The sequence below is a fragment of the Pinus tabuliformis genome, chromosome 1_2 (assembly GCF_031772625.1).
Source record: "Pinus tabuliformis cultivar Carrire ecotype Pingquan chromosome 1_2, CPIR1, whole genome shotgun sequence".
In the NCBI taxonomy this organism is placed as follows: domain Eukaryota; kingdom Viridiplantae; phylum Streptophyta; class Pinopsida; order Pinales; family Pinaceae; genus Pinus; species Pinus tabuliformis.
In genome coordinates, this window is record NC_142298.1 from 1,160,794,895 (window position 1) to 1,160,821,906 (window position 27,012).

Sequence of the window (27,012 nt, forward strand, 5' to 3'; positions counted from 1 at the left end):
CTTTTCTCTTTAATAGTATGCATGTGTGCAAACACAAAAGTCATTTCATATGTTTCCTCTACATGTCTTGCTTCCTTGTCGCTTTTTTGATCAACTGTCGTCTTCAGCATGTTGATTTCCATGTCATGCTTGCGACCTTGTTATGGTGATATTGAAGGTGTGTCTTTGTTTTCATTAGTTGTTTAGACTATGAAAGTGTTGTAGCGGCTACAATCACCCTCCAAAATTTTTCCTTAGCTTGTTTTGGAGCCTCCCTACCAACCTTACACAACAGCTTGCGTCGCTCCGTCAAGTCCTCAAGTTTCAGTGTCTTTCTTGCTCAAAGGCAGCCAATCGATCACAGTTTGATCTTTTCCCTTCACAGGTTGCTCACCCAGACTTCCTAGTAAAATTTGCGCATTCCTGGAGGGAAACCAACCTCTCCCTCCAGGAATTACGCAATTCCTTCTAACAGTTTGCTACTGGGCTCCAGTATTGTGCAATCCTGCTTGCCCTCCCAATAAGATTTGCATACTTTTTCCCACCAACAAAAAATTTAGCCTAGGATTTGCACAAATCTAGGTAGCAGTCAACTGCTGGGCCTAGAAATTGCGTAATTCGCTTGGGAAGTCAACCCAACTTACAGTCAAGAATGCACTTTTTTCTCTAGCAGTCAAGTAGTCTCTTGCATGTGTAGTTGAGTTGACCAATTTCCTTTGGGACTGAGCAAAACAAACTTGCATGCATGGGTTGCTTCTTCCAAGGCAGCATGCAAAGGCATCCCTTGTTTCAGGGATCTATGTTTACCAGCTGAAGGTTACATGCAAGGAACAATTCAGAAACCTTCCTCCAAGTGTCGCTTCCCCTAGATTTGTGGCATGCGTGTCACAAACCTGATGTTATCAAAACTCATCAACCCGACGCTGCGGAGCTCATTTCTCACATCAACCTTGTAGCTTTGACATCCCACATCAAATCTAGGAGCAGTTGGCACATTCAACTCAGCTGTTTTGGGGTAAGCTCGCTTCCCATTAAGCTCAGCTGTTTTTGGAATCAGCTCACCAACTTCACCATCACAAGCATGCCAAAGAGTTGGTCTCATCACAACATACCAAGTGTCACTGATGTCTTGCAAGGCTTACTCAAGCCATGTTGTCTCACATGAGTACATGTGCATTGTAATGTTGAGTCATGTCAAGTGTAAGTCGAGTGTCAACAGTTGGATGTAACAGTCATAGAGATGTTTTGGGGTAAGCTCGCTTCACATTCAAGACTTCCTCAAGCCATGTTGTCTCACATGAGCTGTTTTGGGGTAAGCTCGCTTCACATTCTGCTCAGTTGTTTTTGGCATCAGGTCACCAACTTCACCGTCACAAGCATGTCAAAGAATTGGTCTCACCACAGTGGACCAAGTGTCAGTGATGTCCTGCAATGCTTTCTCAAGCCATGTTGTCTCACATGAGTACATGTGCATTATAATGTTGAGTCATGTCAAGTGTAATTCGAGTGTCAACAGTTGGATGTAACAGTCATAGAGTAGGTGAAGAGTCATGAGGGTAGTCGAACTGTCATAAAGGGGAATGTCAAGGGTCACCCCACCCTTTGCTATAAATAGTCCCTCATAACTCATTATATAGGCTTTTGGTCAGCCAAGCTTCTTTTAAGACTATCTTGAAGAAGGCTTGGACAATATCGTAACGCTTCTTGGCTTCTCCACTACACATAGCTAGTACATATCTTTGGAGGAGCAAGGGGATGTGGCTGTAATGTTCTACTAATAGGGCTAGCAAGTTTACATGGTGTATTATATGATTGTGACTTACACTTCTTTATATAATAAAGGAAACACATTTTCATGCATATGTTGTTATTGTAGTTGACTGCTCTAGTTGCTTTAATGATATATGTTGTTTAACTTACGTATTTGTGTATGAACTGGTTCAAAGGAAATTATATGAATCTTGTTGTTAATGTGTTGCATATGTTGATAATGCTGTCACTGTCGATGTCGACTGCTTGCCGGAAACCAGACGTACCTTTCCCTCAACTTTGTTATCTCAACCATGACGCTCATCTCAGACTGATCTGTGAGTGTTGTTCAGGTTATCTTACCTTGTATGTTGAACTACCACATCCATGTCAACTGCTCTGTCGGAAGCTGTGCATGTCCTTTGTGTTGTGTGTTCCTAGCCAAGTTGGGACTGATCCCTTTCAACCTGGAACTCACCTTCACCTTCCTCTTCCTTTGAAGTGTTGGAACGTCTCATACTCATTGCTTGACTCACTGCATCAATCACACCCTTGCTACTGACAGAGTTATCTTACTTGCCTCTGTGCAACATCATGGTCAAGGACTTACCTTATGACCCACTGTTGGGACTCCTACCTCAAAAACATAGTTACCGATCAAATGAGAAAGTGAATTGGTATCCGTTTTATTGAGGTCGAAAAAAATCACCCGATTTTGAAAAGTGGTGATGAGAGAATACACTTTTTTTTTAAGCATATTTTTGGCACTTTAAATTTTCCTATGTTTCAAGTATGAACTTTTTTTTCGATGTTAGTGATTTTCATGCTGGTTTTGAAAAGTGTTGATGCAACATCAACACATTTCTTTAAATGTTAGTGATTTTCATGCTGATTTTGACAAGTTTTGATGCAACACCAACACATTATTTTTGAGGGCTTATTTTTGACACTTAAATTTTTTTATGTATCAAGTGTGAACATTTTTTTTTGTTAGTGATTTTCATCTTGATTTTGAAAAGTGCTGATGATCATCAACCCTTTTTGTTGAGAGGGCTTAGTTTTTACACTTTAAATTTTCTAATGAATTAAGTGTGGATAATTTTTTTTAAATGTTGGTACCTTTCATGTTAGTAATAAAACATAAAAAGAAATAATAATAAAAACATGACAAAAAAAATCAAATACAAAAAAAATGTATATAAAAAAAAACATAAAACATAAAAATAAAAATAAAAAAACATGACAAAAAAAAATCAAATACTATATATATATATATACTTGTAAAAATAAAAAAAATTGAATAAAAAATTAATGAAAAAAACAAAAAATAAAAAATAAAAAAAAGGATTTTTTTTCAAAAAATATATATAATTTTAAGAAAAACAAATTGATCCACACAAAAAAATCTAAAATCTTTTTTTTTTTAAGTAAAAAAAAACAATAATAAAAAAAACCTCATTAAAAAAAAAAAAAAAAAAAAAAACCTTAAAATAATTGCCGAAAAAAACAATTATAAAAAAAAAATAAAAAAATTCAAAACAATTAAGAAATAATTAAAAAATAAAAGCAAGTAAAAAAAAATAAAAAACAAAACAATTAAAAAAAAAGGTAAAAAAAAAATAAAAAATAAAAATAAAACATTAAAAAACAATTAAAAAAAATATAAAAAAAAAAACTAAAAAAAAATTGAAAAAAAAAACAATTAAAAAAAAATTAAAAAACATATTCAAATAAAATTCCCCCTCTAGACCCCACCTCACCCCCCTCCAGACCCCTCCTTACCCTCGTCCCCTTCCCTCCTCGCCTCCCCACCCTCGGTCCTCCCCTCTCCCCTTCCTCACCAACCTCCCCCTCCCTCCCTTGGCCCTCCGCCTCCCTCCCTTGGCCCTCCCCCTCCCTCACCGTCATTACATCCCCCCCAACCACCGCCCCTCCACAGCCTTCAGCCTCTTGGCTGCTGGCTGGGGGCCTGAGCGGGTGTGTTATTTATTTTTATTTTTTAAATTATTTATTTTTAATTTTTAATTGTTTATTTTTATTTATTATTTATTTTTTAATTTAAATTTTCTAAATTTAAATTTATGTTTTATTTATTTATTTTGTATTTTAATTTATATATATTTTAATTTTTAAATTTAAATATTTTTTATTTTAAATTTTTTTATAATTTAAATTTTAATATATATATTTATTTATTTTTTAAATTTGACTATATATATATATATATATATATATATATATATATATATATTATTTTTTAATTTATTTTTTTAATATTTTTGAATATTTTTGTTTTTATTTTTAATTTTTAATTTTGATAATTATTTAACTTTTTTTAAAATGATGTTTTTACTCTTTTTTTTTTGTAACTTAAAAAATAGCCTTTTTTTAATTTTTTAATGGAGCCTTCTATTAACCGAACTAGTACATTACATATGTTATAGGGTAAACCAAAACCCTTGCGTTTACCAAAACTCGATCCAGAGGCCTGTGGGTAATGGCCCACAAAACCTATCTGAAGCATAAATGGCTTTAAGCCCTTAAAACACAGAAACATTCACTCTATCGGAATAAATGGAATACACAGGAAATACGCAGAAACCCGACCCGCAGCACTTAAGGTTGGACTTCAAACATTTTACATCCGCAACCATAAATATTGTTGGGTCCACACTTCTAGTCCAACGCCTTTCCACTGCACTCTTCGAACACCGATCTCCGATCGGCCTGATCCCTGCCATCCATCTCTTTCATCGATCCAACGGCTATCGGCTTATCACCTAATCACAAATCAGCGAATCACAAACCAACTCCTTCTCCTTCCCCCGATTGTCAATTAGCCAACTTGCGTGACATAACCTCCACCATTGATCTACACTTCGTGGATCCAACGGTCCATGATGATTTCGAGCGGACAAGTAGCACGAGGATTAACCACCCAAAAAAGCGGTTTCCTCTCTCCTCCTCGCTGCTACGTGTCGCTTGATGAGTGGAATCAGAGGCCTTCCATGAAAAACCAGTTACCACTTAGACCCCACCCGAAATACCACTTGTGGTTCAAGAAACCACTTCCCTCGCGAATTAACTTTCGTGCTTTTCTGTCATGCGAAGACCATCGATCTATCCCATCAGACGGTTCTCATTTCTTTCTACCTATGCCGTTGATCTTCTGCTAGACAATGGATTTACTCTTAAACCCCATTTTCTCTGCCCAACTCCGTTTAACACACAGACACTCATATATAACAAAATTTCATTAAACAAAGGATCGCCATCGATCCTTATAGTGATCGATGGCCGATCAAACCTGCAAAATTTCCAGAATCGGTCCTCACGCCAATACAAACTGCAGACTATTACCACACAACAGGCAAATAGTTTAGGCTTCCCTATCCTCCCGCCTGTCTCCTGAGCCTCCTCGATCCATCCTATCAATCCATTGATCCCTATCTTTGGCAGCTTGACAGAGACAATCCTCTAACAGTTTTCCTGGTGGTAACATCTCCCAAACATGTCGAGTGTCCCTTTCCTTATTAATCACTCCTTCATTTGCCAAATGATCAGCTAACATGTTAGCTTTTCTTTTCACATGGACAAAGCTTACAGTTCTTAGGGTTTTCAGGTGAGTGTAGATATGATGAAAGACCTGTAATAGCCTCCAGTGTTTCGACACTTTATCTGGTGAAGTACCATTGCATATTTTCTTGGCCACTCTAATAATCAATTCCGAATCTACTTCAATGATGACATTGTGTGAATTTGAATCCACCAAGATTTCCAAGCATTGCTCTAAGGCCATGAGTTCAGCCATGTTATTAGTGGCCTTCCCCAAGTGGCCATGAAAGATCTCCTTTATTTGTCCCTGTTCATCTCTTATAACACCCCCAAAACCAGCTAACCCTGGATTTCCCTTAGAAGCTCCATCTATGTTGACCTTTAAGAAGCCATGTGGAGGAGGCTTCCAAATATTTATATCTGCATTTGTTTGGCTCACACCTTTGATTATGCCCTGTGGGCCTATAGACTGGAGGCCCAAATGCAGTAGAATACATGCATCTTGGGGCAGGGGAGGGTCCTTAGAAAGTTTCCTTAACAAGCTGCTGACTGTGTCTTTGAGCTGCCTTAAAATTTGGTCAATTATATGTTGGGGCTTGCTTGCTTTGTTCTTGAAGATCCGATTATTTTGTTCTTTCCAAACATCCCAAATGACAAATCCTAGAACCAGAGTCCAAGCTTTATTAATTATTTCATTCCCTGAGAAGTTTTTCCTCCAATTCTTCAAAGTGTTGGAGATGTTGAGCCTATCCCTATCAGTGTGCCTAAAGATTGAGGCCACCCAATCCCACACGGTAGAGGTGAAAGGGCAAAGGTTGAGAAGGTGATCCATCGTCTCCTCTTGTGAGCCACAAAGGTAACATTTGGAAGGTCCAGTGAAGCCTTTTTTCAGGAGGTTCTCCCAAGTTAAAATTTTCCTTTGATGAACTAGCCAAATAAATAACTTTATTTTCATCGAGTGGGGGTTTTGCCAAAGATTCTTCCAAACTTAATCAGGGTTTAGGTGGTTAAATCCCGTTACTACCTATTTATCTTCTTTGAGGTTAAAGTTTCCTTCGGTGTTCTTTCCCCATCTTAGTTGATCAGGCAAGGAGGATACCAGAATCCTCCTATGCTCTAGATCCTAAGCAAGAGAGTCTGCCTGGGCCTTCAGAGGACTCTCCTCACTGTGGCCTAGATCCTTCCAAATCCTCCATTTTCCATTGTTCCTTACCTGGTCCCAGAAGTCATTTACCATAAGTAGACCTTTGTTGTTTGTGTCATTTTTGAGAGCTGCTAATTCCTCCTTGTACAAGTTGGGTTCATGTTGCCAGTTATCCTCCCAAAATCATGCTAGGTTCCCAGCTCGAATCTCCTAGAAGCTATGTTGTTGAACAATGCCTTTATTTTCCCAGGCAAGTTTCCAAATGTGGGAGCCCTTAATGTGCCCTGAAATTCTAATGTGATCTTTCTCCTGCCAATTCTTGGCATATTTTTGTTTTGAAATCTTAGCCCAGGGAGTTTCCGATTCCTTGATCCACCTCCACCAGAGTTTGGCTCCCAAAACTTTGCTGAGGGTTTCAGGATCATGAAGCCCTAATCCACCATGGCTCTTAGGTTTGTAGATCTTGTCCTAGGCTACTAAAGCCCACTTCTTTTTCTGTTCTCCTATGCCCCATAGAAAATCCCCTTGTATGCTCTTGATCTGTTGCTTAATTCCTTTAGGAGTAGGAAGAGCTGAGAGCATGAACATGGGAATTTCCTGCAGGACAGCCTGTGTGAGCACAAGGCACCCCGCCAAATTTAAAGACATGCATGTCCATTTTTTGATCTTGTCCTAAAGTTTATTTATTATTGGCTCCCACACTTCCTTGCTTAGAGGTTTATCTGTGAGAGGTATGCCTATATACTTGGAAGATAGCTGGTCCCTTTGAAACCAAAGAATTCTGGTGATGTTTCTTTGAATAGCAATGTCAGTGTTAAAGAAAAAAAATTTTGATTTTTTGAGGCTTACCTCTATGCCAGCTGCCATAGCAAAGTCATTCAAAATATGTTTGATCGTTCTGGCTTCCCTGACTATGGGTATGCCCTGTAATATTGTGTCACCCACAAATTGTTGATGAGTGTTTGCCACTCCATCCAAGGTGAGTTTGATACCCTGGATTCTTCCTTCAACATTTTCCATTTTAATTGCTCTGCCCAGCCCTTCCATCATGAGAACAAAGAGGAAGGGTGAGAGCGGATCCCCTTTTCTGCGACCTCTGGAGGGTGTGAAGAGTCTTGAAGGAGTTCCATTAAGCAAGATGGAAAAACTAGTTGTGGTAACTAGTGCAATACCCAACTTGTCCAGTTGTGGTCGAAGCCATAGGCTCTTAGAACTGCCCTTATATAAGACCAAATTAGCTTGTCATAAGCTTTCGCTAGGTCCAGCTGAATGATCATACTAGCTTGCTTGTTGCTTTTGAGAGAGTGTAACACCTCATGTGTTTGGATGATGTTATTGAGGATTTGTCTTCCTTCCACATAGCTCGTTTTCTCCTATGAGATGAACGTTGGTAAGAGGGGCTTTAGTCTATTGGCGATCACCTTGGAAATAATTTTATACACCACATTGCATAAAGCTATGGGTTTGAAACCATTCAGAGTCATGGCATTTTCCTATTTTGGGATAAAAGCTATGAAGGAAGAATTAAAAGCCTTCAGAACCTTTTTGGATCTTCTTGAGTCTTCCACTACCTCAAGGATCTCCTATTTGTCTGTTTTCCAGCAGGATTTGAAGAAGTCTACGTTGAAACCATCCGGGCCTGGAGCTTTTCCATTTTTCATTTCACTGATCACTTCACTGACCTCCTCTTCCGACACTGGCCTGTAAAGATTGTGGTTGTCCTCTCTGGTGACCAACTGAGGGATATACTAAGTGAAATGGTTGATGAACCTGGATCTATCCTCCAGAGGCTCCTCTGCTATACTGAGGAAATGTTGTACCAGGACAATTTCCATGTCTTTGTGAGAGATGAGTTCTCTTTCTTGAAAATCTCTGAGCTCTGTGATTCTGTTATGTGTCCAGTGATCCATGGTGGATTTACAAAAGAACTTCATGTTTCTTTCTCCCTCTCTAATCCACTATATCCTAGATTTCTGTCTCCAGAAAATCTCCTCTTGCAAGCATCTATCTTCCCATTCTTCCTGCAAAGAATCAACTAGATTTTTCTGCTCCTCGGAAAAGCCCTCTTTAATGCTGATCTGATTGATCTCCTAGAGTTTCTGCTTAGCTTCTCTTTTGCCTTTGAAGATATTTCCAAATTCCTTTTTGTTCCAATCTTTAGGCCTATATATGATATCTTTAAGTTTCTGTTGGAGCAGGAACATTCTAGTGCCTTGAATGTTCAGATCCGCTCTGCACCATTTGTCAATATTGTTGGTGAATTCAGGGTGAGAGAGCCAGGCATTTTCAAACTTGAAAGGCCTATTTCTTGGTGTACCCATAAAAGTGGCTTCCAGCTGTACAGGACAATGGTCCGAAGCTCCAAAGGGAATAATAGAAGCTGTCATGGTAGGGCCTGAGATGAAAAGGTCCTCTAAAATAATAAATCTATCTAGTTTAGAGGCAACCTGTGAAGCCCCTCCCCTCTTGTTGTTCCAGGTGAAGGTCCCATTTATTGTTTCAGTGTCCACTAACCCCATGTTCATTATGAAGTTCTGGAAGGTCATGGAGTCTCTTCCTAGTTTTCTAATACAACCTTTTTTCTCTGTAAGAGACCTTATCATATTGAAATCTCATCCAACTATCTAGGGCATATTAGGGTGTCTTGCTCTTAGTTCCTCAAGGGAGGTGAGAAGCTTGAGTTTTTCTTCTTGCTTTTGAGGTCCATAGACATTTGTGATCATGTATATCTCCTTATCACCTAAAGGTTGACATACCAAAGAAAGATAGTTCCTAGATGCCTCAGCATCCAGGATTCCAAATTTTTGAGGATCCCACAGCATGAGAATTCCCCCCGCTAAGTTTTTTTGCTTTAACCTCTAGATACTCATACTTTATTAGCCATTTATTATGAATTTCTCTAATCTTATCCATTGAACATTTTGTCTCCTGGATAAAAATCATATCTGGTTTCTCTTCTTTTATTCTATTACTGAGATTTCTTTGTTTCCTTCTATTTCCTATGCCTCTAATATTCTAGGTTGTGAGCTTCATTAAGAAAGGTCTGTAAAGGAATAATTGGTGAGATCTTTCATCTTACTTGAGTTAATCAATATTTTCCCACATTCGTTCAACAATGCATTCTGTCTTTTTATTCCTCTTTTCCTGCCTGGGTTCTTTGGAGATTGTGCCTGTGTATCCTCCATCATCTTAACCCCTCTATGCTCCTGGATTTCATGATTTATTTTGACTCCAGATCCCTTCGACTGTGATATCCATAGGAAGAACTGTTGAACCCTATAATATTCCTCTTTTGGTAGGGACTTCACTCCTTTGGTCTTCCCTTGCTCTAGAAATTTCTATAGATCTAGATTTTCCCTATCTAGAATATCCCGCAGTTCGTGGTCCTCCGTTCCCGCCTCATTTGGAGTCATCTCATGGTCCCTATTTATCTCTATACTTCCTGGTAGATCCTCCTTTCATTGGCTATTATCTATGATATCTTCCATGTTGTCATCCCTTTCCTTCTCAGTGATAATGTTCTCCATTTCCTGGTTTGTTTCTTTGTTTCCTTCTTCTTCTTCTAGGATCTTAAAGCTATTGTGGCTCGACTGTCTTTCCTCATTCGTTTTCTTTTGTGGCCACCTTCTGCCTTTCCCTTTGCCCCCAACCTTGGTAAAACCCTCGAGATTTTTATCCACAATGGTATTCACATTTCTCTCCATATTGTTTGTTGGGTAGTCTCTATATAGATGCCCATGCTCATGGCATTTGCTGTAGGAATTTACAGGGTAAGTTCCTCAGACAGAACACCAAAAGGACACCGCTCACAACCAGATCGTAGATCAATACACCAGTATTTTGACGTGGTTAAAACCCTCAAAGAGGGAAACAGTCCACGGCCTGAGCCAACGCGGCCACTTCAGGCAATTTATTAATAAAAGAATGAAAATTTACATATGTTTCTCTCATGCACAGATTGCCCTCCAAATGAACCTCCATGCGCTTTAAATAGAATTCATGGACCAATCGGGTGTCAAGCCACAGATCAAGTGTCAGTAATACCGAGGAGAGAATGAACCGTCGGATCACTACATATCGTGACCGTCGGATTGTAAGTTACAAAATGTACAACGGTAAAGAAACACACTTTACTTAACTCTATACCTAACTCTACACTAGACCAAGTTGTACTTAACTATTTCCTATGTGTCGGAATATCCTAACATCCGCCCTTAAGAACAACTTGGCATAGGATTAAAGGATTTACAAATATGACACAATAGAGAAGGAAGGAGGCACTAGAGCCTATCCCCCCTTAGTGACAACTTCCTGAACTCCAACCATAAATCGAAGTTTAGTGAACTTCGCCTCTGTGAGAGCCTTTGTGAAGATGTCTGTAACTTGATCATCTGTTGAACAATATTGCACTTCAAGAACATGGTCGCGAATGAGCTTTCTGATGAAGTGCATGTGCAGTTCAATGTGTTTGTTGCGCTAATGTTGGACTGGATCTTTGCATAGCTGAATGGCACTTTGATTATCACACAAAAGTGTAGTCAGATGTTGCTGTTGAAAGCCAAACTCTGACAGGATCTGATGAAGCCACAAGGCTTCTTTACTAGCTTCTACAGCACCATGATACTCTGCTTCTGCTGATGAAAGAGAAATGGCACCTTGTTTCTTACAAGCCCATGTAATAGGTCCTGAACCAAGAGTGAACACATAACCGGCAGTAGACTTCCGATCATCAGGGTCACCAGCCCAATCGGAATCAGTGAAACCAACCAATAGAGGAGCTGCTTCGGCACTGTAATGAATCCCAAACTGAACTGTACCTCGAACATAACGAAGTATTCTTTTAGCTGCTTTCCAATGACTTTCACGGGGGTTTTGCATGAACCGAGCAACAAGGCCAACAACAAAGGAAAGGTCAGGACGAGTATGGGTTAGATACAAAAGTTTTCCTACAAGTTGACGGTATAAGGTAGCATCAACTTCAGGAGAAGTAAAAGTGACTGAAAGTTTGACTCCAGACTGAAAGGGAGAAGGGGCTGGCTTACAGTCTTCCATGTGAAAATGACGTAGAATATCACAAGCATACTTGGACTGGGAAAGGGAAATACCCTCCTTGGATTGCAAGACTTGAAGACTGAGAAAATAGTGTAAGTGTCCTAAGTCTGTCATTTCAAATTTCCTTTTAAGGCTAGACTTCACATGGTTTATAAGGTTGGGATCACTACCAGTAAGGATAAGATCATTAACATAAAGAACAAGGATGATAAGAGAGTTTCCCACTTTCTTTGTGTAGACAGTATTGTCAGAATGACACCTAGAAAAGCCAGATTCTAAAAGAAAGCTATCCATTTTGGCATACCAAGCCCGAGGAGCTTGCTTGAGACCATAAAGGGATTTCTTAAGTCGACATACAAGGCTGGAGTCTGTTTGTATGAAGCCAATGGGTTGTTCCATATAGATTTCTTCATGCAAGTCTCCATGCAAGAAGGCAGATTTAACATCCATCTGATGGACTTCCCATTTGAAAGAGGCAGCAAGGGAAAGAACAAGGCGGATAGAGTTCATTTTGGCAACAGGGGAGAAGGTTTCAGTGTAGTCAATGCCTTCAACCTGTGAAAAACCTTTAGCAACAAGACGAGCTTTATGTTTAGCAACTTTCCCATCTGGTCCATACTTGGTTCTATAAACCCATTTGCATCTAACAAGTTTTCGTCCCTTTGGTAGAGGAACAAGATCCCATGTATCGTTTGCCAATAATGAATGATATTCTTCATTCATCACTGCTTCCCAATTTGGATGGCCTGAAGCTTCTGCAAAGGTGTCAGGATCATAATTTACTGGAGCTTGAGCTAGTAAAGAAGAGGCTCTCTCGAACTGAGAACGTGTGCGTCGCTGATCTGTAGGATCACCGACAAGATCACCTGCTGCATCTCGAGTAGCACGAACCCATTTTGGAAGCTCAGGAGCTGAAGGAGGATCCTGAGATGGTGGGGGAGGATTGTCATCCTCACTTTCATCATCTGAAGAAGAAATGTTTTCAAAAGTAGAAGAGATAGGGAGAGGTGGCAGAACCGCTGGACTAGGCTCGCACGCCGATATATTTTCATCAAATTTTACATCTCTTCTAATGATAACATTTTTGGACTTAAATGGAATAAGTCTATAGCCTTTTACATCTTCAGAATATCCAACAAAAGTACATTTTTCACTCTTAGGTTCTAAAGATTTATGCTTTTCATCTGGAATATGGGCCCACGCTTCACTTCCAAAAACACGAAAGTGACTTACATCTGGTTTGATTGAGCTCCATGATTCTTCTGGAGTGATATTCTTTAAATCCTTAGTAGGAGTGCGATTTATTATGTAATTTGCACAGTTAATTGCTTCTGCCAAAAAACTAAGACCAAGTCCTTTAGATTGTAGCATACAATTAGCCATTTCCTTTAAGGTGCGATTCTTCCTTTCAGCTACACCATTTTGTTGTGGAGTATATGGAACAGTATGTTGCATTTGAATTCCATTCTCATTGCAATAGTTGATGAATGTGTTTTTAACATATTCTCCGCCATTATCAGATCTTAACTTAAGAATTTGATGTCCAGATTGTTTTTCAACAAAGGCTTTGAAGGCCAAGAATGTGTTAAATACTTCACTCTTGAGTTTTAAGAAGTATACCCAAGTGTCTCTGGAGAAATCATCAATGAAAGTTAAGAAATACTTGCAGCCAGAGAATGAAACAACAGGAAGTGGACCACATAAATCACTATGCACAAGCTGTAAAGGGGCTGAGGCGTGCCAAGAGGCACGTTTTTCAAAGTTGTCCCGATGATGTTTTCTGAGTACACATCCGGAACAAACACCATCTTTGCAAGATACCATAGGAAGACCTGGCACCATATTCTCTTTACATAGATGCCGAAGGGAGTGATAGTTTAAGTGACCAAATCGCTCATGCCAAAGTTTTCTCACTTCATCGTTATGAGCAACAAATACTGAGGGAAGATTTGATGACCCAAAATTGTGAAACTTATACAACCTTGTAGAATCATCAACAATGCCAGTAGCCAAAATCTGTTTATGATCTCTTAAGTCCTTGATTACAACATCATGAGGTGAAAATTCAACAATTTTACCTTCACCTGAATGAGTTATCTGATATACTGATAGAAGGTTGGAACACATAATACATCATTAAACTGACCATTGTCTAGATGAAAAGTTCCAGTCCCTACAACATTAAGAGATCTATCATCACCAACATATATATTTTTTGTGTTACAATCGTTTAAAGAAGAAAACATGGCTTTGTTTTTGGCCATGTGATAAGAAGCTCCAGAATCAATGAGTCATTCATGAGAATGAGGAGAAGAAGATACATTTAATGCATAGCCAGACCGAGATGCTTGACAACCACATGCAGAAAGTGCCATTCTTGAAGATGAAGTTGAAGTTGAAGATTGCCCCAAATGGATGTTATGCTTCTTCATTGCTGCTTCCAAGGCTTCCATCTTCTTAAAGCATTTTGATTCTAAGTGGCCATCTCGATTACAAAAATTGCAATGTCTATCAGTCTTCTTCCCTTTGTTTTTATTTGTCTTATCATTTTGCTGAAACGATTTTTTATTTTGGGGCTAAAATTGCTTAGGACCCTTGTTTGGTTTAGGACCGTTCTTTTTAGGATATGACTTCTTGGAATTCTTTGAATTTGGTTGCTGCTGGGCGGCTAACACTTTCTTGGAAGAGTTTCCAAGATTAAGAAGACCAAGGTGTAAGACTTTTTCTTGTTCTCTTATTAAAGAATCACAAAAAGAGTCAAAGGAAGGGGGCTTGTAGTCTGTTCGTTGAGAAATGAAGGCTTCTCTTGTAGAATGGAAGGTGGAAACAAACACAGAGTAGGCTGGTCCCAACTTTGTAAGAATGGAATAGATAAGGTTACTATCTTCTTTCTTAACTTTAACACCTTCCAAAAGATATCTAAGGGTCTTGAACTTGGACAAGAAATCTTCAATGCAAGAAAAATTATTAGGGTCCAATGTAAGCAACTCATTTTCAAGTTGATGGGCTCTAATTTCACTTTTAATCCCAAAAACTTTATTGATTTGTTTCATTGCTTCATCAGGAGTATCAATTTCTGCAATATGGAATCTAAGATCTGGAGAAATAGACATCCCTATCAATCCACGTGCTTGATCTTGCCTATTTTCCCATTTAGCAGCTTTATCTTCATCCTTTGGTTTCTTTTCTTTACCTGAGGCTATTCTGTAGAGACCTTTACTTCTAAGTAAATCCTCAATGTAAGCCAACAATTGGAAGTAGTTGGTGCTATCAAGGGTAAGTTGGTATTGACTTTCCATTTCAACGGAAACTGAAGCTAAATGTGCTAAAAATAAGTGTTCCAGTAGATAGATCTCGAAAAATTAGGCTGTTTTAAAAAAAACGGCTCTGAAAACGGCTTCCGGATGAAGAAGTTATGGCTTTTTGAAAGAAAGTTGTTGAAGTTGCCGACGAAGTGCGGGAATGTGCGGAAATGAAAAAGTCTGCCCCCACAAAATGGAGACTTAAACCCAAGACCTCTACTCTCTTAAAATAGCCTTGAACCAATTGATCTATACAAAAAATTTGAGAGAGAGAGAGAGAGGGAGAGAGAGAGAGGGGGGGGGGTGCTTTGGGTTGCGTGCTTGCCTTGAGAAAGCTCTTTTTCCCTACAAAACAAAAAACACAAAACCCAACACGGACATGCAAAGAAAACGAACCTTATGGCTCGAAGTTAGATTTAGCCAAAAAACTAAATATTTTCAAAAATGAACCTTGCGGCTCAAAGTTAGCTTTAGCCGAAAAACTAAATATTTTTCTCAATGTTTCTGATTTTCCGAGATCACACTAAGGCGCAGGGAAAAGAGCATACGCATGAGAAAAATCCTTCCTTTTTGTTTCTGATTTGCCGAGATCGCACAGAGTCGCAGGGCAAAGAGCATACGCAGAAATGAAAGGTATAGATCCGGTAATAAAAAAGGCTAAATAAACCGAAACCGAAATAAACAGAGAGAAAATAATAGTAAACTGCAAATAAACACTGTATACCTCCAGATCTTAAAAATGATGCAGCTAGGGCTACCAGAAACCTTTCGCGTGAAATGAAAGGGGTTCCTCACTGGAACAGATGCTCCCAACACAACAGAGCAGTCCTCTCGGCCCGAAAGCAGTCAGAAACAAAAGATCTAGAAAACGACAGTCGGATGCAGTTCTACCGGCTTCAGATTTGGATCACCAATGGACGTGGCCCTCAAATAGCTCTGATACCATGTAGGAATTTACAGGGTAAGTTCCTCAGAAAGAACACCAAAAGGACACCGCTCACAACCAGATCGCAGATCAATACACCAGTATTTTGACGTGGTTAAAACCCTCAAATAGGGAAACAGTCCATGGCCTGAGCCAACGTGGCCACTTCAGGAAATTTATTAATAAAAGAATGAAAATTACATATGTTTCTCTCATGCACGGATTACCCTCCAAATGACCCTCCATGCGCTTTAAATAGAATTCATGGACCAATCGGGTTTCAAGCCACGGATCAAGTGTCGGTAATACCGAGGAGAGAATGAACCGTCGGATCACTACATATCGTGACCGTCGGATTGTAAGTTACAAAATGTACAATGTTAAAGAAACACACTTTACCTAACTCTATACCTAACTCTACACTAGACCAAGTTGTACTTAACTATTTCGTATGTGTCGGAATATCCTAACATTTGCGACATCTAAAAGGGACGTGGTCATATTCCACCACCTGCACCCATTCTTCATCATATACTTCTAAAATTATCGCATCCGGAAGTGCTCTAGATAAATCCATTTCCACACATATCCGGGCTAAGGAGGTATATTTTCCTTTTAGAGTCACATCTGAGATTTTTAGAAAATTCCCCTGTTTGTTGCCTATTATTTTCAGAGATTCTGATAGCCAATAATCCAGAGGAAGGAGTATAGTTTGGTCCATACCGGTACCGATGTGAATGTCTTGTGTTTCGGGACAAATTTCATCATCCATGGCTGCATGTAGAGGCCTGCCACAACATAGAAATATGGTCCTCCTTCAAACACTCTGTCTTTATCCTCTAGGCTTGTGAATACTATCATGAAGAAGCCCTTAGATCCCAGATGAAGGTGTATCTTCCCATTTGGCTTCCAGTGGCTCCTTATCCAAACATGTAGTTCCCTCCCCGTTGGCCAGAACCCCATGAATGCATATGATTTCATATTCTGTCATATGATCCCTATGCGCTTATAGTGCTGGGTCGCTTAAGATGACCCGAGGTATGATGTTTGACTTGGGTTTGCAGACCCCATTTGTCCTTATGGAAGTAGGTTTTTGACTGCTACCCCCTTTTTCCTTCTCCTTACTAGCCTCTTGCTACTCCCCTTCCTGTTCATGAGGTTTGCTTCTTCCCAATGTTTCCGTGTTTCTTGCCTCTGTTGCCTTCTCCAGAGGTTTCTTGAAACTCTGCTTTCCCATGCCCTTGCTTCTATCCATAACTACTTGACTATAGGAGGGAGCAACACTCCCCCCTACACGTTCTACCATGGTGCCCAACTCCTAAACCCTAGCGCCAAACCTAGATTAGAGCTCGTAGGACAATTTCGTCGTCTCGTCCGGATCTATTGTCGCCTTTTTTAAAATTTTATTTATATTTTCTTATATTATATATATATATATATATATATATATATATATATATATATATATATATATATATATAATATATATATATATATAGATAGATATTTTTTTTTCTTTTTATTTTTTGTTTTACTTTTTTATTTTTTTATTCACATTTTTCATTTCTACTAGTTAAATTTGAATTTTGAATTTTTGTTTTTTTTATTTATTTACATTTTAATGGTTTTTTTTTTTTATGTTTTATGAAATTTAATTTTTTTTTTCATTAATCGTCCCCTTGCCACCCCTAGCCAGTTCGTCCTCGAGGGCGCCGGGGATTTTTATTTATTTATTTGGTTTTTGTTTTTTTTTACTCTTTTTTTCTTCTTTTCTTCTTTATTTTTTTTTAATTTTACATGGTATGGTTAATTTTGTTTACATTTTATAGTTTTTTTTTTTTAATGTCATTACTATATATTTTTTATATTTGATTTATTTTGTCATGTTTTTTTTTATGTTTTATTACTTGTTATTATTTTTTATTTTTTTCAACATTTGAATTTTTTTAATTGTTTTTTATTTTCAATATTTGAATTTTTTTTTTCTTATGTACCTTTCACACACACACACACATATTATTTTTTTTGTAGGGTATGTGTCAATGCTTGTCTAGCAACCCTTTCAACGCCGAGATAAGGTGGTGATGTAGTTCAGCCCCCGAACTATCTCCCTTGACTCCAAGAAGACAAATACCTTGAGAAACGCCATCTCCCCTCTCCAAAATTGTATCCCACTCGTTTTTCACAAAGTTGCTTGCGAGCTTTCCGATCCCATTATGTGTAATTTGATAGTTGATTTTATATTTTTCGTTATAATGAACCGAGTCTGTGCCACAATGTGTTAATTTCATGGTTGGTCTTTAAGTTTTCATTACAACGGGTTGAGCTCACCTACACTGAGTGTCAATTTGATAGTTGATTTTTAAATTTTTTCGCAATGTATCAAGTTGTTTTAGGCTATGATTTCAAAATCGCTATACATTTAGCATTAAAAAAATTTACTTTTGGAATAATAACTCTTTCATTTAGGCATTCATTTTTAAAGTTTCTTTAGTCATAAATTTTTTCCATAATGCTATGATTAAAATATTTTGAAAATTTAAGATTGTTTTGTAGTCATAATCTTTGGTTTTAATTCCATGGTTAAAAATTGTCAAGATTTTTAATGTTTTTCTAAGTCGTGATATTTTATCTTTAATGTTTTTTTTAGACATAAACGGTTAAATTTATTAAAAAGCGCCAACGCTAAGGCAAAGAGCGAATACAGAGCTTTTCTGGTAACTAGCAGAGGGCCTGATTTTCCTGCTATTACAAAATACTGTTAACCGGAGACAGAAAAAATCCCACTGCTGGAAACTAATGATCAGCAGAAGGCATCGAAAAACATCAGCGTTGTATCTATAGATCTGTAGCAGTACGCTGGGAGCTGAAAGGGGCCAGAGGCAATAGATCCCTCCAGAGCAGCTAACGGATTCATCATTAGATTTCCCAGAACACCACGATATGCGCTCTTCTTTTTAATCCTTTGGTTGCACTTACAGCAGAGAATAAACTCAGGGCGATAAGTCAGCAGCAAAAGGTCCAGGGAACACACTTCTTAGGGGATATTGCAGAAGAAATCGACCTGGTTAACTGACAGCGAACTTTTTCTTCGCAGAACGCCTTGGTTGGCTTCCATATCTGCTTGGGAGTTTAATTTCCTGGGGATGTGATAGAAAGAGATCTTGTGGAATTTGGGCAATATAAGTCTAATTCTCCTGAGGATGGTTGATAAGTGGAGCTGAGAAGGGTTCTTTTTGGATTGCAGTGCCTGGATAATAATCCTGGAGTCCCCGAAGACTGAAATGGAAAGGAAGTTGCCTTTGATCGCTTGAGAGAGCCCCTGCCACAAAGCCAGAGCCTCCGCTCTGTTGTTGGATTCCTTGCCTAAACCCCAAGCAAACCTTAACACCTCAGAGCCATCCGGACTCAATAGAACTCCGCCGCCTCCTGCGAAACCAGGGTTTCCTTTGGAGGCCCCATCAAAAAACAGGCAGTGTTCATTTAGAGCCGACCTCCATTTAATGAACACTTGCTCCTCCAGCCTGATCCCAATTGGAGAGGACGCTGGTAGCGATGGTAGCACAATCTTTCTAGTTTGGGACCAAACCATTCAACCAGAGTTCCTCTTCTCTGTTCAGAGCTTTCCCAGTTTTTTTGGCAGAGTTGGCATCCAGAGTTTCTCCTAAAAGAGCTTTAACTTTGGTGATGAATTTGATCGGATTGCAGCTTTCGTTTCTGAATAGTCTGTTATTCCTTTCCAGCCACAGCTTCCAGCATACGAACTTGGGGATCCACAGCCAACAATTTTTGAGGTGGATATTTTTGGAGAGACCAAACAGAGATAATTTGCTCCAGGATTGGAGAAGGTTTTGGATGTTCCTGGGGAGCTCGAAATTATCAGAATTTAGCATAAGGACCCCCTTCCAGACTTCTGATGCAAAAGGGCAGGTTAAGAACAAGTGATCAGCTGTTTCTTCCTCTGACTTGCAAAGATTGCACCAAGATGGTCCTTCCATTCCGCGCCTGCGGAGATTATCTCGAGTGAGAATACTATTGTGGGCTAATGTCCAGCAGAAGAAATCAATTTTGGGAAGAGAGGGGGAATCCAAAATAAATTGCCATTGAGCCGGATTTGGGGGAACATTCGGGATGGCCATAATAATTTTGTATCCTTCGGAAGTAGAATACGAACCTGTGACAGATCCCCACCCGCGTTTGTCTTTTACTGAAGCTTTTACTGGAGCTTTCCCTTGTAGATTATCCAAAAGAACAGAGGCTTCACCCTCCAGCCATTGAGGGACCTCCCCCAGATGCCAGCTTTCCCAGAGACCATCCTCCGACCAAGAGGAGATATCCCAGAGAGTGTTCAGACTGCGATCTTGGAGCCAGTCTCTGATATTGGTGATTTCTTCCACCTGATTCATCGGTTCGTCACCTAGAATAGGATCATCCCAAATTCTTATTTTTTGCCCATTACCTAGAATCCAATACAGCTTATGACTAAAATGTTCCAAAGCTTTGATGCAGAGTTTAAGAACAGGGGAACCTTTGGAGGAACGAGGAGGATGGTCCAGGCATCTGAGGCGCTTCCCATGGAAATATTTTCTCCACAGGACCTTCTTGCTCCAACTAAGTTTTCCAAAGACAATGTCCCAGAGCAGCTTGGTTCCCAAAGCCAGATTTTGAGCAGCCAGATCGCGGATTTGTAATCCTCCTTCCATAAATGGATTTTTAAGAGTATCCCATTTAACAAGGTGCAACCTTCTTTCGTTGTTTTTTCCCCCTTCCCACAGGAATCGCCTGAGAAGAACTTCCATTTTGTTGATGAAGGTTTTAGGGGCCAGGAGGATGGAGTGCTGATATAACGGAAGACTTGAGAGGACCACTTTCATCAAAATGATCTTCCCCGCATTATTCAGCCATGAAGCTCCCCAGGCATGAATTCTGCTTTTAATCTTGTCCAGCAAGGGCATCCAATGGGCAACTTTGGGAATGGTCCTGAAGATTGGGATCCCTAGGTATTTGAAGGAGTCCCAGGCCCATGACCCTTCCATATGGAGAATTCTTGCAATATCTGATAATTCCTTGACCGAGCAGTTCCAGCTATAGACTGTGCTTTTTGTAAAGTTGATCTTGCTGCCCGAGACTTCTCTGTAGTTGTCCAGCTCCTTCTTGAAGGATTTAGCAGAGTTTATGCTTGCCCCACCCAACAATAGCGTATCATCAGCAAATTGGGCATGATTTATGTCTTTGACCTGGTGAACCATGCGGAGTCCAGGAAGGATTTGAGTCTGAAGATTATGGTCCAGTTGAAAGCTAAGAACTGAGGCTTGAATCGCGTAAAGAAGCGGGGACAATGGGCAACCTTGTCTGAGGCCCCTAGAGGCTTGGAAGAAATCTGAAGGACGCCCATTTACTAAAGGCGCAATCCAAGGAGAGGCAATGCAGGCTTTTATCCAGTTAATGATGGCTGAAGAAAAGCCCATTTTCTTCATAACCATAAACAGGAATTCATGCTTTACCCTGTCAAACGCATTTGCCAAGTCAAGCTTAATCACCATACCTTTCTCCTTTCGATGATAGCTTGAATGAACAGCTTCTTGCACCAGCAATATATTGTCAAGAATCTTTCTCCCTTTGATGAAACCACCTTGATTTTCAGGAATAATGGCAGGTAAGATTTTCTTGAGGCGATTGGCTATAATTTTGGTTATTAGCTTCTAACTGGAGTTACACAACGAGATTGGCCTGAATCTGCTGAAATTAGCTGCTCCTTTCTCTTTTGGAATCAAGGCCAGAAACGCTGAATTGATGCCGCCTCCGATCTTTGCACAAGTTTGAGATTTCTTAACCATTCTCAGAAGGTCCATTTTGATTATGGCCCAACAGGAAAGATAGAATCTAACAGGGAACCCATCCGGACCCGGAGCTTTGTCCGGTTCCATACTGTCCAATGCATTTCTAAGCTCATTCATGCTGATCGGAGCCGTCAGCATAGCGTTGATAGGATCTTGGACACATTGAGGGATCAAATTCATCGGGTAGACCTGGGGATCCAATGGTGGTTCATCAGGGGCGGAGTAAAGATCTTTGAAGTGAGTGTGAGCTGCCCGCTTGATTTCTTCGAAGTCCTTAACCACTACATTTTGGTGATGAATTTCTTTAACGGATTTGAATTGCTTGCGGGCTTCAGCTTGCTTGTGGAAGAAGCTGGTATTTTTTTCCCCAGCTTGTAGCCAGAGAGCTCTGGATTTCTGCCTCCAGAGTTCTTCTTCTTCCCTGCTTGCTTTGTGAAATTCTTTTTGCAGGTCAATTCCTCTCTGAAGAAGGTCTTGGGTGACAACAAAATTTTCCAAAGATAATTGATGGGCAGCAAGATTGTCCAGGGCCGTCTTCCTTTTGGAGGAGGGAGATTTCAACGTTCTTGCCCACTCCTTGAGTCTTCTTTTGAGCCCCCTCAGCTTTTCTTCCCACACATAGAAGGGGGAACCTTGAACCGGTCTGTTCCAGGCTTCTGAAACCATCTCTTGGAACCCCTCATGCTGAAGCCATAATGAACTAAACCTGAAGGGAATGGGGCCAAGATTTGCATCCGTGGAGAGCTCAAGAATAATGGGTTTGTGATCCGAGGTGCTGTTTGGCAGAATTTTGGACGAAGCCATAAGACCACAAGTCAGGAAATAGGATTGAACCAGAAATCGGTCTAACCGAGCTGCGATATGATTTGGGCCCACCCTTTTGTTGGACCAGGTGAACTTCCCAGATGAGGGCTTGATATCCTCCAGCTCCCATCCCAACATGAGATCTTCAACCCATTCTCTTGCTGGGTCCTTGACCGGGGATCCTCCCCTTTTCTCATTTGCAGCAAGAGTGACATTCATATCACCAGCTATAATAATGTTTTCAGGATTGTTCAGCGAGAGATAGGACAAAATCGAGTCCCAGCAGAATTTTTTCTCAGAAGGAAGAACAGGAGCATAAATATTGAACAAACTTACTTGATGTCCGGAGTCTTTATGGAGGAGCTTCGTGAGAATCCAATGGGAGGAGCTATCTTTTTGAATCAGGTCATAGATAGAGCTGTCCCAGAAGGTAGCGATTCCACCGGAGGCGCCTCTTGCACTGACAGCGCATCCAATACCTTTACGCCAGAAGGATTTGCTAGCATTGAGGAGGAGATTTTCCTCCAACTTTGTCTCCTGGATTAGGAGGATTTCAGGCGAGTACATTCTGACTATATCTTTGAGGGCATCTTCTTTTAGCTTGCTGCCTAATCCTCTGCAATTCCAGGAGACGTACTTCATTATTTATTGGCTTGGGGGAATGTGGCTCCTTTTGGAGCCGAGCCTTGCTTGCGCCCAGACCTTGTATTCATCATTCCCTTGAGAGTTTTTTGGGATCCTTGGAGAACATCCCGATAGGTGGTCTCCTCTCTCAGTTTCTTCTTGGATTTTTGACCCCTGGCTGACTTGATAGGGGTGACTTGTGAGCTGTCTGATTCATAGGTTCTTCCTTCTGAGTCTTCATCCGATTCGGAGGCCAGGCTTATGTGTTCTTCATTATCTTTATTTCCTTCATTGCCTCCTGAGGTTGGGGGGGTGATTATTTCAGTACCCGTTTCTTTTGCTTCCTTCATTGAGTTTTCAGGTGCTTCTTGAGTCTCGATGGTTTCTGCGTTCCCTCTGGAGGAGGTTCCAACTTTTGGATCTTCATTGGTCTTCAGATTGGACTGCGGCTTCTCCCCTGAACCAGAATTTTTCTTCTCTGATTGTCTTGGGATAGCCTTGCCTCTTTTGATTTATTTCCATCCTTCCTCGTCCTCCTTAGTCCCGGCCTGGGATTTGGGGCAATTCCGTTGGAAGTGTCCGTGTTCATGACACGTTCTGCATTTGAACAGTAGTTGTTCGTAGTCTAGCTTTTGATAGTGAGGCCATTCTACCACTGTGATTTTAATCGCTTCGGGGAGACCAGCCTCTAAGTCAACTTCCACGCAGATTCTTGCACAAGTGTATTGGCCTTTATTGTCTGCTTTGTCAATGAATCTGCCCAGACCGTTCCCAATCCTTTGCAATGACTGGTAGCTCCAGCAGTGGATTGGAAGGTTGGGGAGCCTAACCCAGACTGGAACTTCCTTCGGAACATCTACTGAGGGGTCGAAGTCCGGGGTCCATTTATTGAGATACAGACCCTGATTTCCCATGAAATACGGTCCATTCCTGAAAACCAGATCTCGGTCTTCTTTGGTGGTGAACTCGAAAATGAAGAAACCTCTACCTACCGCATAACAGATCACACTGTTCTTCAGATGAGGCCTCCAGTTGCGTTGAATCCAATCGTCCGTGGTTTTTTTATAGGGCCAACGCCCCATAAATTGCCCGACCAGTCCTCTATCAGCAAGGGCAAGAGCAATTTTGATCGGCTGATCTTCTTGCAGGGCTATCTCAGGCACTTCCTCAAGTTTTTTAATGAATTTTGGGATATCTGGGGCAGGACGTTTCTTTCCTTTCTGCGTTAATAATCGCCGGAAGGCTTCTTCAGAGGAAGGCGGAGGGGTGGGAGAGGATTCCCCACCCCCAGGATCACCCATGACTGCAGCAAAGGAGTGCAACAAGGGAACTCAGCTCATTCCCCCAGCGCCCCTGCAAATCCGAGAATCCAAGCCTAGAGCCAAAACACAGCGCAGTTAATCGCCCAGCCGGAGGCGCAGTGCAGCAAAGCAAAACGGGACACGGGAAGGGAGCCCGCTCAGACGCCCAGAGGGCCGAGGCCGCCGACACAGTCTCAGAAACCCTAGCAGAGCGATCGCAAGTATGTTTTCGTTCCTCCCCGATATTTTATCTTTAATGTTATCACTGAAAACAATTACAAATATTTTTTCTTAGCACCATGCTTGAAAATTGTTGGAATTTTAAGGTTTTTCAAAGAAGTGATATTTTAAATTTAATGTCATGCTTAAAAATCGTTGGAATTTTAAGGGGTTTCAAAGACGTGATATTTTATCGTTAATGTCATGCTTGAAAATCATTGGAAATTTAAAGTTTTTTAGAGTCACGATATTTTGTTTTTAATGCCATTACTAAAAAGTGTTGAAAATGTACCCTAAAAAAATAACGTTATTTCAACATCACACTTTTCGATTTCAAGGTGTTTTTTGCACCAAACAAAATGGATTTTATTGTTTTTTACTGTTATTTTTAAAAGATATTGAAAATTTACTCTTGAAAAAAAATAGAAAAGATAAAAATAAAAATAAAAGTAAAATAACATACATACATATACATATATATATATATATATATATATTTGCATCAACACTTTTTGATTTCAAGGTGTTTTTTCATGTTTTTTTGGGATTTTTGGGCTTGATTACTCGTTTTGAGGAAATAGTTCCCGTTTGGTCTGTAACTATGTTCAAATGGTTTGAGGTCTAATTGGGACTTCTTACCGAGGAGATCCCCTTGACATGTTGGCGACTCTAGCACCCTCAACAGAAAGCAACCATTTCACTCACACACAATGTTGTAAGCACAGTCACATAAGTGTTTCCACAGTCATCCAAAGGTCTATTCTAAGTGTCACACTTGTCACTTTCACCATTAGACAGTCTTGCAGTCAGTCACACCGAGACATGTTGTCTCGTTAGTTTGAGGTGTCTTGTCATCAAGTCATCTTGAGTGCGTGTTCGTAAGGTCATGTATACACGAGTTCACTCGCTCACACACTTAGCTATGTTTTATAATACCTATCGACTGGACCACCCTCCGTCAGCTAGACATCCACTGAGCTGCACTACGCAGTCTCAACCCTCAGTGACCAAGCATTTTTCCCCCGACTTGCGTAGAGCTTAAGGCTTCCTTCCAGGAAGCATGAACTGCGTAGTCCTAGAATCAACTTGACTGACTGTCACCCACAATAATATAGAAGTTACCCAAGAAGCTATCTCAGTCTGTGCTTCTCGCAAGCCTATCCATTAATCCTCCCGCTGGTCAACTGGAGAATTTGACTTGCGCAGTGACTCAGGGCTACACACTCACACACAATGTTGTAAGCACTGTCGTGCAAGTGTCACCACGATTGTCCGAAGGTCTATCCGAAGTGTCTCACTTGTCACTTTCACCATTAGAGAGTCCCATAGTTAGTCACACTAAGACATGTGGTCTCGTTGGTTTGAGGTGTGTTGTCGACGAGTCATGTTGAGTGTGTATTCACAATGTCATGTATATAGGAGTTCACTCACTCACACACTTAACCATTTTTCCGAAGATCTGTCAATCAGACCACCCTCCATCAGTTGAACCTCCATTGAGCTGCACTATGTAGTCTCAACCCTTAGTGACCAAGCATTGTTGCCTAGAATTACACAGAGCTTGAGGCTTCCTTCCAGATAGCCTGCACTATGCAATCCCGGAATCAATCTGAGTGACTATCACCCAGAACAGTGCATAAGTTGCCCAAGAAGCTATCTAAGTCTATGCCTCCCGCAAGCCTATCCATCAAACCTTCCACTAGTCAATTGTAGAATTTGACTTGGGCAGTGATCTAGGGCTGCACTCCTCCCAAAAATTATACAGAAGTTACCAACCTGCTTGCTTGCACTGCCTGAAGAAATAGTGTAGACAAGAGGGATAGACACCCGCTGCCTGTCATTGCAATGTCTCTGGAAATTGCACAATTTTGTGAGATAGTTCCCCTACTAGCCTTCTTGCCACTCCTCCTAAAAATTACACAGTTTTCATGGATAGTCCACATGCTACCCGACACCCCGCTTAGCCCAGAAACTACGCAGACATGTCTTGCATGATCGCCTCTTAGGTCTGCACAGTTCTGGATAGCAAGGTCTTGTAGCCCGTTCCTAGCCTCCTGCTGAAAACTACGCAATATTCACTGCCAGTGGTTCCTGTTGCCTGTACTGCCTCCTCAGAAAAATTGCGCAATTCTGCCTTCTAGCTGAGCCATCTCCCAGAGATGTCACTACTATCTCGGACTGCTCAACCCAGCTTCTTAGTGACCTCTACAGAATTTTTAAGGATATTGTCCCAGAGCCTTGCATCCCAGCCCGACATGTGCTCTGCGCTGTTTCAGAGCCTTGTCCTTTCTCTCGGTCACCTACACTCAGAAACGAAAGACAATGCATCATGGTAGACTAGGGGATTTATGGATTTGATGTCATCTCACCATGAGTTATTATAGAAATAGGTGCATGGATGAGACATGGCACGACCACGAATGGGATGAACAAGGAGTGCATGCTAGCAGACTTGCTCGCGGTTGGATGAACACATGAAGTATACCAAGTAGAAAGAGAAACAAACATGTGCACATGC

The 27,012-nt window shown here is 40.5% G+C and overlaps 1 protein-coding gene across 1 annotated transcript; it reads right to left on the reverse strand.

The window, feature by feature from the left end:
- Positions 1–23,486: 23,486 nt before the first annotated feature.
- Positions 23,487–24,275, reverse strand: LOC149210343 (uncharacterized). The gene has a single exon (XM_089398938.1). It carries the CDS (start codon positions 24,273–24,275, stop codon positions 23,487–23,489), a length of 789 nt encoding a protein of 262 aa, XP_089255064.1.
- Positions 24,276–27,012: the final 2,737 nt, after the last annotated feature.

Excerpts from the sequence above, each read along its gene's own strand:
- LOC149210343 (XM_089398938.1), bottom strand. The coding sequence starts at position 24,275 with ATGGGTGATCCTGGGGGTGGGGAATCCTCTCCCACCCCTCCGCCTTCC.